Raw genomic sequence first — 10807 nt, 5'->3', positions numbered from 1 at the left:
ATATCTTTCAACCAAAAAAATAAATAAATTGTGAATGTGAATAGGGCTTATCGGGTTTTAACTCATCTTTATTTTTTAGAGTGCAAGAAGCAATTAATTATCTTAATGAAAAGACTGAATGTTGCATTTCTAAAAACAAGGGTTGTATGTCTTGTGACCAGATTGTAATTATACACAAGTACTATTACAAATTGTCAGGTACTTTTGTTGGAGTTGATTTATGTGACACGTTTGTATCATTACTTTATGCAAAAGTTTCTATAGGTGAACTTGTCACATATAATCAAGGACATGACAATTTATAACAATACCTATATGTAACTACAATTTGGTCACGAGACATACAATCTTTCGACAGGGCTACATGTAACTACCCCTTGTCTATGCCCAATGGTGGAATGAGCCCATTAGTCACTTGATTTGGACACTCATGGCCAGAGGTTTCCAGTGACCTTCCTGGTGGGTCCAAATTTAGCTTAGAGTAAAACAATTATGATGGATATCTTCTTTTATTAACCTACTCATTAAATAATTCCTTGGAATTATCTTTCACTCTTTTTTTTTTATCATATTACTATATTTTATACTGAAGAATATATTCCACGTAGATTGGAATTGACTTCTTAACTAAAGCTTCTCTTTATTTTTTTTTATTATTAAATGCTGCGGCCACGGAGAAAATGTGTGAGAGCCAAACCAAAAGCACCAACCAGCCGGGCGAATCCACGAGGTAGGCCCCTTCTCCGTCACCTCGGATCTGGGAGGAAAAACGCGTAAAACCCCCGTTGGCGCGACGCCATGTAAGAACTAGATCTGCCACCGTGCCCTTATTGCCAACAAGTGGCGTTCCACTCCATAGGCTGCTCACACCATAATCGCTACTCTTTACTCTTTAGCCTCTTTTTTTTCCTCTGTTATCCTAGCGGGAGCATGATTTGAATAGGTTGCTTCGGCGGCCTTCAATTTCTTGCAATTCATCGTAATTTGAGGTTTAGGGAGGAGTTATGGGGAGCTCGGAGGAGAGTGTCGTGGCCGTGATACTGGTGGGCGGTCCTACGAAAGGTGGTTACGTTTCCTTCTTCTGTCTTTGCGCCACTTCGTGTGTTTTTATCAGTTCAATTTGAATGATTCTTCTTTTAAGTTTTGCAGGAACTCGGTTCCGGCCGCTGTCTTTCAATATTCCGAAGCCTCTTTTTCCGCTGGCCGGGCAGCCAATGGTTCATCACCCTATTTCTGCTTGCAAAAGAGTAGATATCTCCCTCACCCTTTCTCTGGGCCTTATGATGGTGGAGGTTTTGTGAAGTAATTAAGATTATCTTTTCTGGTTATGGCAGATCCCAAATTTAGCGCAGATATATCTAGTTGGCTTCTACGAAGAGCGTGAATTTGCTCTTTACGTGTCTTCCATATCTAACGAACTTAAAGTCCCCGTACGGTAAATAAGCACACATTTTGTTTTTTGTTTTAACTTAAGAATTAGGCCTTCTGAAGTCTATTCGTTTTTCATGTTCAGATATTTGAAGGAAGACAAGCCGCTTGGATCAGCCGGTGGCCTTTATAACTTCAGAGATCGGATCATGGAAGACAGCCCGGTATGTTCCCGTGATTTTCTTTTTCATTTCTGTTCTATTATTTATTTACATATTTGCTTGTGTGTTTATTACATTCATCCGAGTGTTTTTTGACACTGTTAATTTGTTTGACCTTGCGTTTTGTCGTCGATGCTTCATTTAATCAACTAACATGGAGGTACTAACGCTCATTTGAATTGGATGAATCTGACAGTCGCATATCTTTCTGCTGAATTGTGATGTTTGCTGTAGTTTCCCATTGCCAGAAATGCTTGGTGAGCCTCATCACCAGATTTCTTTTTCATACACAAAAAGGAATATTTGTTAATTTTCTCATGCCATTTCTAATTCAATTCAATTTGTCAGATGCGCATAAAAGGCATGGGGGAATGGGGACTGTCTTGGTGATCAAGGTCAGTAAGCTTTTAGACCCAAATTTGTTCTTCCTTTTCGCCATTCTATGTGATTCTTCTACTAATTTTTGTATTCATATAGTTGGGGATTTCTCTTTTAATATTTTCAACATCCTTTTATTCTTTGTTGCACAGGTATCTGCTGAATCTGCCAATCAGTTTGGGGAGTTGGTGGCAGATCCAACAACCAATGAACTCTTGCATTACACTGAGAAACCTGAGACCTTTGTATGTATGCGATCCAAGACATTCATGCTTTCAGGGAAGTATTGTGTATTTTACTCCATGGTTCGTCTGATGGTCTTTGTTGTTCCACTGCAGGTAAGTGATTTAATAAACTGTGGTGTCTATGTATTTACTCCAGATATATTTACTGCTATCCAGAACGTTTCCACTGAAAGGAAAGACAGAGGTTGGTATCCCAGTTAGACCTATGCATAAACTGCTTGAATGGGGTTTCTACTTAATACCATTATCTGTTCCAAATTTAAGTTAGTCAAATATAGTAATTTGAGAGCCTATGTTGAGCACTAATGACAACCTAATGTAAATAATTTAGAAGCTGGATTATACTTATAAATATCTTATACGTTGGTAGTTTCTATACTGGTTCTTTCGGAGTTTTAAGGTAATAATGTAACTGGGGTCCAAACATTTATAGACTTGCTGTATCCAATCCTAAAAGAAAGACACAATGCCAATTTCACCAAAGGATGTTTGGAGGATTGTTCTTATTTTGTACTGCAGAAAGTACTAGAAGTTACTTCAAGACAGAAGATCTTAATACGGGTTATGAACTAAAATAATTTATATGCAATTGAGTTTGTTTAATAGCTTTCTACCAACAAAGTGGTATATGTGAAGACTTATTTCCTCTGTCAAGGTATCTGCTACATTATTTTTATTATCTTACCATTCGTTGAGATTGTTTATTTCTGAGCTCTAATTATTCTTTGCAGCTAATCTGAGGCGTGTATCCAGCTTCGAAGCCCTTCAATCAGCAGCAAAGTATGTTGTTTTTTTAATCATGTTAATATTAGTTTACTTAGTGGTATTTTTAAATCCAGACAACCGTTGTTTTTTTCGCTATTGAGATGATGCTAGCCTTGCTCAATGGCTGGGGAGGATGCCTTCTCAACCAATGAACTGATGAATTTTTTTTTTTTTAATCTATTTGAAATAAGAGAGATTTTGTGAAATGTAAAAGAGAGACAGACAAGGCCAGGTCCTCGGCCAGCAGCACACAGGAGAGTGCAAAGCCTTACTCCATTCAGGAAATAAAAGGTCATCACAAATTGGTCATTCCCATAAATTGGCCTGTCAGGGATTTTACTGATTGAAGCACATGTGGCTGGGAAATCTTCATAGAGGTCACAATCTGAAGGAACTTCTGGTGAAACCTCCTAGTATAGGCCATCTCTCTCTTGTTCACGAGAAAATAACTTTAGAATCCTTTGCCACTATTGCCAAGGCAGAGAAATGCCTTCTGCAGATTATGAGGTTATTAAAAAGGATTGCACCTTTTTAGTGGTGGAATCATCATCATTAAGAGGTGCATAGTAAGTTGTTAGAGTGCATTAGGAAGATGGTAGAGGGCATTCAATCCGGTCATGTACAATGGCTCAAAACTCAGATGAGCCTGGGTTCCAATGATTCCTCTAAATTCAATTTGAGATGGCCAAGAAGGGCACCCAAGAAAAAATTGGATAGACTTATTGAGTTTCGGTTAGGAATAGAGTATTTCAATTTTCTTTTCTGGTGGAACTGAAGAATATTATAAAAACTGAAAAGCCATTTGAAGCAGGAGTAATCAAAGCAATAAATGTGGTGAGGGAAATTGGTCATAAAACCAGAAAGTATATGTTCTTTTGCTGTTTCATTCTCTTTTTTTTCTTCTTCTTGCTTTTGTGTCTTCCACTCACCTGTTGCTCCTTGAAACCCTCCATTTTTTTTTTCTTTTAAAAGTTAACTTTCATTACTTCAGAAAATAAGAATGATATGAATGATGCCGAAGAGTCCATTGAGCTTCAAAATACTAGTGGAAGGCTGTGCCTACAACTAGTAATTGATGGGGCACACCATCTTTTGGAATCTATGTGCCCCCCTAAGGTAAAATTTTTCATGTGGAGTGCCTGTCAAAGTAAAATTCTCATGGTTGATGTGCTCAGAAGAAGAGGTCACCCATCTATAGATCCACTATGCCCTTTCTACCACAATGAAGATGAATCCACCAGTCATACTCTTCTTCAGTGCCAGTTCTCATGGACTGTGTGGACCTCTATTTTAAGCAAATTGGAGATTCAATTTTGTATTGCTGTCGACCTGATAAGCTTCTGCAAGTCGATCTTGGAATATCCCCTTCCTGGCCTCGGTAAATTGATTATCTTAGCTTGTGTTAGCTTCGTTCCATGGGGGCTTTGGAATGAACGGAATAGAAGGCGGTTTGATGCTAAAAGCGAATTTGAGGCTAGAGTTGTTGATAGAGTGACAGGGCAAATATCAACCTGGTTATTGACAAAAAAAACCCTCTCCTCTTTCAAAGGCACTGACATTCGAGACAACTGGAGCAATTTGGTGAGGATGCACATTGGAGCTAAAATCCCAGTTATGCAGGAATGGACCCTTCCGGAAACTGGCTACCTAAAACTAAACTTTGATGGATCTTCTCTTGGAAATCCCGGGATGGTGGGATTTGGGGGCGTCATTTCAGACTCAACTGGGAATCAATGTTTTTCCTATGCTGGTCCTTTAGGCATATCCGACTCGATGTCGGCGGAATTACATGGTCTTCTTAATGGATTGCGGGTGTTCAAAGACAAATGTAGTAGGCCTATTCACATCGAAGGAGATTCCAAAGTGGTGATTGGTTGGTGCCAGCGCAATTCTTCTCCCCCATGGAGGCATTGGGACGTATTCTAGGAGATTTTGGATATTGTTTCTTCCTTTTCTTGTATTTGGTCTCACATTCCGAGATCTGCTAATTCGGCAGCAGATGTGCTTGCCAAGGAGGGAGCTTTCCTGAAATCTCTCGTTTTAAAGGATTTGTGCCCTCCGCTTTTGTAGTTTTGTAGTTTTCTCTTCTTTCTTTTAAATAAAATTACATCTTCATAAAAAAAAAAAAAATGGGGCACACCATCTTTAGCTAAATTATCTGAAACACTACTAACTGACCTAGAACATGCTGCCTAGAAAACTTTGATGTGGTTACAAAACTGTTATCTTATTGAAAATATAGACAAGTCTCCAAGGAGGAAAAGAATTCCTCTGCATCCAACTTATTGCATTGGCTGAAACCTTTGCCAAATGACTTAAAGATGATCCCTGTCCTCTGATCACCGAAAGTCTTTTGCCAACAGATGTTTGAAGGGTTCTCTAAAGCCCTACAGCGGGCTGTACTCTGTCCAATAATATGAGACGCAAGCAGGACTCTTGGCTTTATGTGGAACTACAATGACAAAGACAACCTTATTCAGCTTTAGTGTTATTACTTCCATTTTCTTTTTCTTGCTATTGTTTTTTTCTGAATCTTAATAAGGCTTGAGGTTTTCTATTCTTATGCTAGTCTAGTTGAGTCCTTGAGTCAACAAAACATAGATAGTTGCAATTTCATTGATGAAAATAAACAAAAATGAAACAACATATGGACACACTCAAGGTTGCTACTCAATGTGGTTAGCTTTGGTCACAAAAATCTTATGCCTAGAATGGTAAAATGTAAGTTGAATAATATCTGGTCATTTTCCCCCAAAAAGAAAATCATTATCTTAAATTAGAGAAGCTTTTAACATTATAAAAAGGAAGCTAATATTACCTCTGCAACTTTCTAGCTGATCTCACATTGTTGAACAGGGCCCTTCCCACAGACTTTGTCAGGCTGGATCAAGATATCCTGTCACCTCTCGCTGGAAAGAAGCAGCTATATACGTATGAGACTCTGGATTTCTGGGAGCAAATTAAGACTCCAGGGTGAGTTTACTTGTCTTAACGTTGTTACTTTTATTTGTTGTTTAACATTTATGTAGTTATTTGACCTTTTGTGCACTCAGGATGTCGTTGAAATGTTCTGCTTTATATCTCTCTCAATTTCGACACACCTCTCCCTATCTTCTAGCAAGTGGTGATGGCACCAAATCTGCTAATATTATTGGTGATGTTTACATCCATCCATCTGCCAAAGTACATCCAACAGCTAAGGTAGTTTACTTGCTTCTGGTTATTTTGGCCTTTTTGATTTGTCAGACCTAGGCACATGTTCAGAACGAGGATCAATTGCTTGATTATTATTTTTCTAGCTGGTCTATGGTTTCCTCAAAACACAATATATTCTCATTTCCATTTGAATAGTCTATTTGGGTAATTTTTGTTTGAGAAAGGTGATGTTTTATTCCAGCAAGCACACAAAAAAGATACAAATCAGGGGAGCAATCCTTTACAACAAGGGATTGGAGAGAGGCTCCTGCTTAGCAAGCAAATTAGCAAAACAATTCGCTGATTTAGGAATGTGAGACCAAATACAAACTATGAAGAATAATACCCATAATTTCATAAAAATCTATTTGAGTAATTATACAAACACATCTCTAATCTTGTCTCTCTTTTTAAAATATTTTTTTTAATTCATTTTTCCTTAGAAAAAGTTAAAGTGGGCAGTTTTACTTTAAAGTTTGGAAACAGTCAAGAAAAATTCAGAAAGCCAGTGGCATTTGAAAGATACAATAGCACCGGACAATTGGGATTTATAGGTGAAAGAAATAGAAATTAAAGAATTTTAGCCAGACCCACTTCCTTCTGTCCTCTCCATGGTATATGAAATTCACTTGACCTTTTAAGGCTCCATGAATAGCAATTGAAGCAAAATATCTTGACCATCTTGATTTCAAGTTTATTTATTTGTTTATGAAAAGTCAATTTCATTATGAGGGAGAGAAGCCTGCAAATTACAAAGCCTTAGGGAGCAACAGGGTGATTGGTCATAACAACAAGAGATGCTGGTCAACCCTTTCCTTAGCAAGAGAGTCAGTGCTACAGGTAGCTGATCTGTTAACATGAGACCATTTAGGAACTACAAGGCGAGATAAATCACAAATTTCGTGGAAAAGATTCTAATGCCTCTAAGGCGGTTCTTCTGGATTATTGCGCCAACTATTAACCAGTTCTGACTCCTCTTCAACCTTGAGGGAGACAGGAAAATGAGGGTGTAGATATGTAGACCATGAGGCACAGCATAAGTAGGTCAATAGATCCATCTGACCAGTGAAAGAGACTCCAAGACCTGCAGGTCCTGGGTTACCCTGGGCGCATCTGTTAATATTTTGATTAATAGCACCATCATTAGGAAGGTACCAAGCAGAAATACTTTGCTGCTTGCGGGCTGATAGGCTAGGATCCAGTCTCCAACTACTGATCATTCCATCCAACATGTTCTCAAAATCCTTAAGAGAGCAGACCCATGGGATAAAGTGTGGAGATTTGTCTTCAATGAAATTTTCAACTGAAGGGGATTATATGTTGAAATGATGCCCATTATTCTCCAGCATAAGACTCCAATCTTGTCCATCTTGTTATCATTGGGGTTCCTTCTGATTGGAGGTTCTGTCTATCCACTGGTCCATCAAATTGGTGTGCAACTCTGATAAGAAGATCTGGCATATTTGAGAAGGAAGAGAGACCAGAACCTCCTAGCAAGGGGGTTTCTCTTCAACCCAATGATCAGGCCAGAAGTGAATCAGGGATCCACCTCCCACCTGGAATTGACACTGGTCCTTGAATCTAGGATCTTGTGCCAAATTGGGGATAATTTTCTGGAGTGGATTCTACCAGCTACCAAAATGTCATTCCAAGTAGCATCAGTCGTCCACGCAATATTTCTAAATCCATTTCATCGGGACAGCATCATTCATTACTGGAGTCATCTTTACAGGTCTACAAGATTTCTTAGGAAGACAAAAGGCCGTCCATTTTGCAAGATGGAATTTGAAGCCCTCTGAAGCACCTTTCTGAAGGAATATTCTCTCAAGCTTCTCAACTTTACTTACATCACTAGCTGGATAGTGAAGGAGGGAGAGAAAAGGATGGGAGGCCAGCAAGGGTGGATTTTTGGGGAGTTAATCTTTTGGCTTTTGAGACAAGTTTGCCCTTCCATGAATATAGGCACCTCTCTGTTGACCTATGATTGGAGTTCAGAGGTTTTACTGGCTCAGCCACAATTTCATATGATTTGCTTTTTTTGTTTCTTGCAAAAACCAATAGATGGTATAAAAGTTTTTCATTGGTTGTTATCGTGTGTTCATAAAGAAAAATTAGGTTGTTATAAGATGTTGGCATTTCAAATCATATATCGTCTCAGTTGTCTAGGTTGTAGTTTCCATCCACATTTACAACAATGTGTCAGCAATTAATCTTGGTTAAGTTTTAAAAAAAGAAAAAAAAGAAAAGTAATCTGGTTAAGGTTGTGTGGTGGAGTTTTGAAATGTAGAAGAAATGTGATTTTATTAAGAGAACAAAAAAGGAGCTAACTCTTGACAACAAGAAATACTGAATATCTCTTTCTAACAAGTTTCAGAAATCTTTTTTCTTTTCAGTGCGCCCTTATTAGTTTCTTTACATTTCATAGATTTGAGGTCTGATGAAAGTCAGTGTTTCCTAACATGAGCCAATTGATTGATCAATCCGTTGGAGTAGCATCCTAGTTGGTGGTGTGTTATTCTATCACTTGATTGTTGTGGAAGATGCTTAAGTGATTGGGTTAAAACGGTGTTATTGAGCTGTCTTGGTATCATTTTGATATTTTCAAGGAGGCTTTGAACTTGTGGTCTTAAGTGTGCATCAAATTAATTTTTTTCATTCAGCTAAGTTGATTGTGTTATGAGTGAAGGGATCTCAAGGGATGGGTTGGCAACCCCTTGTATAGATTCTATTGTACAGAGGTTTTTATTGTGAGCAGTTTTGTTAATCTGCTCGTGGGCCTTTGCATGGTGTCCCATTAAGATTCTCTTCTTTTACCTGAACTGAATCCTATTACCATTTTAAAATGATTACAAAATAAAGTATGTATCTGACCTATTGGTGACGTGTTGGAACAGATAGGTCCCAATGTGTCAATATCTGCAAATGCCCGTATAGGACCAGGTGTAAGGCTTATCAGCTGCATCATTTTGGATGATGTTGAAATCAAGGTGTGAAAGCTTATGAGTGTATGGTACATACATAACACAACTCTATATTAGCTGCTCATGAATGTACTTTTCCTTGTCTATCAGGAAAATGCTGTTGTCATACATGCCATTGTTGGCTGGAAGTCTTCTATTGGAAAATGGTCACGTGTACAGGTAATTCTTTATCTGAAATTTTTCTTTTCCTAAACTTGTACTCTTGACTGCCTTAAGTAACTCCTCAAAGCTTCATTTTATGAACTCTCAAAGAAAATGTCCAAGAACACTGGTTTTTCATGCTATTTTTTTCAATTTTATTGTAAAAAATTCAAGCGATATTTGGCTTTACCCGAATGAGAGAAGGTCAAGTTGTTCCAATCTAAAACGCTAAGGGGAACATTTAAAATTTTAAGTGTTTCTTTTTTTTTTTTTTTGCGATTTTTGCAAATTCAGGGCTTATCCTGTTGCTGCAATCCTGTTGTTGCATGCATTTTACTTTTATGGGAAGTCATGTGCCACAAGTGACTTTTTATTTATTGATTGAAAACATTGATCTTATTTATTTATTTATTTTTGTAATTTTGGCGACATTGATTTAAAATTTCTAAACTATAATTCAGGGTGAAGGAGACTACAATGTTAAGACTGGAATAACCATTCTAGGTATATAACACTCATTTTCCACTACGTTTACTTTCTCTCCATTAGTTGCAAGGTAGAAAGTTTTGGAGTTCCTGAACTAACAATTTTGTACCAATCGATGTTTCTCTATTCCAGGGGAAGCTGTCACGGTTGAAGATGAAGTTGTGGTGGTAAACTGTATTGTTCTCCCAAATAAGACCCTCAACATTAGTGTACAAGAGGAAATCATTCTATAACATGACCAACTCAGTTTGGAATGAAGCATTTTTGTTAATGTGATTATTTGTTATCTAGTATAATCTGTATTGTTATTTATTAGTAATCCTGGTTACATTTGTAGTTAATCACATTAAGGTAATCTGAAAGCCTATGGTTAGGTTTTTTGACACTTTGGACTCAATGGATGGGAGTTAACATTTGTATGATTTGTCGGAGTTGACCATTTGAGTAATCCTGGTTACATTTGTAGGTTTTCCATTTTGATCCCAATCGTATTACATTAAATAAAAGCCCAAATAAAATATTTTAAAATATTAAATTTAATGTTAAGTTTTATATAACCTAATGTAGAACCGACTCAAAGAATGGGATTTATTGTTATTAAACCAAGAAGGGACATTTCATCCTGATTTGGGGGTGCTATCCTCACTTTGAGTGTTATTTCAAGTATGCTATACTGGATTGTTTCTTCTTTTCCTTTTCCTATCATATGCTGAAGTATGTTTTAATTTTTGTTTTGCTAGCTGTAGCACTAGCTGCTAAAAGAAAAAAAAATGACTTTATGCTTCTGTATTTGTTTCTTATGATGGAAAAGGGCTAAGAGGTTTAAATCAACTTACTAGCTATTGCCATTTTCCTTGAATTGTTCAACTTAATCTACATGAACACCCTGGTATATGCAAACTAAGGAACATATAAACATATGCTTTTCACTCAAATAGATCCTAAACCTAGTTTCAAAGACAAGAGCATGCTATTGTTATTTCAATAATGTGATGACAACCAGATTGACCTATTTTTCATACGAAAA

General features: G+C 37.4%; 1 protein-coding gene across 1 annotated transcript; it reads left to right on the top strand.

Moving 5' to 3' along the window:
- The first annotated feature begins 711 nt into the window (after positions 1-711).
- Positions 712-10202, top strand: LOC137940368 (uncharacterized). The gene is made up of 15 exons (XM_068785399.1): positions 712-1062; positions 1150-1247; positions 1335-1435; positions 1514-1592; positions 1786-1846; positions 1938-1984; positions 2120-2212; positions 2306-2396; positions 2944-2992; positions 5834-5950; positions 6031-6178; positions 9067-9159; positions 9244-9312; positions 9756-9798; positions 9913-10202. The coding sequence occupies exons 1-15, from the start codon at positions 1005-1007 to the stop codon at positions 10011-10013; spliced, it is 1248 nt and encodes a 415-aa protein (XP_068641500.1). The 5' UTR covers positions 712-1004; the 3' UTR covers positions 10014-10202.
- The last annotated feature ends 605 nt before the right edge of the window (positions 10203-10807 follow it).

The sequence above is a fragment of the Aristolochia californica genome, unplaced genomic scaffold, assembly GCF_029961685.1.
Source record: "Aristolochia californica isolate CCGP_79_NKW_82.1479 unplaced genomic scaffold, dmAriCali1.0.hap1 SCAF_9, whole genome shotgun sequence".
Lineage (NCBI taxonomy): Eukaryota > Viridiplantae > Streptophyta > Magnoliopsida > Piperales > Aristolochiaceae > Aristolochia > Aristolochia californica.
This window is presented reverse-complemented; position numbering and strand designations above follow the sequence as displayed.

What these genes read in the sequence shown, in the direction of transcription:
- LOC137940368 (XM_068785399.1), top strand. Translation starts at nt 1,005, where the DNA reads ATGGGGAGCTCGGAGGAGAGTGTCGTGGCCGTGATACTGGTGGGCGGT. An exon ending in GGATCATGGAAGACAGCCCG is followed by an intron (nt 1,593 to 1,785) that starts GTATGTTCCCGT and finishes TGAATCTGACAG; the next exon opens with TCGCATATCTTTCTGCTGAA. An exon ending in CTGAGAAACCTGAGACCTTT is followed by an intron (nt 2,213 to 2,305) that starts GTATGTATGCGA and finishes GTTCCACTGCAG; the next exon opens with GTAAGTGATTTAATAAACTG.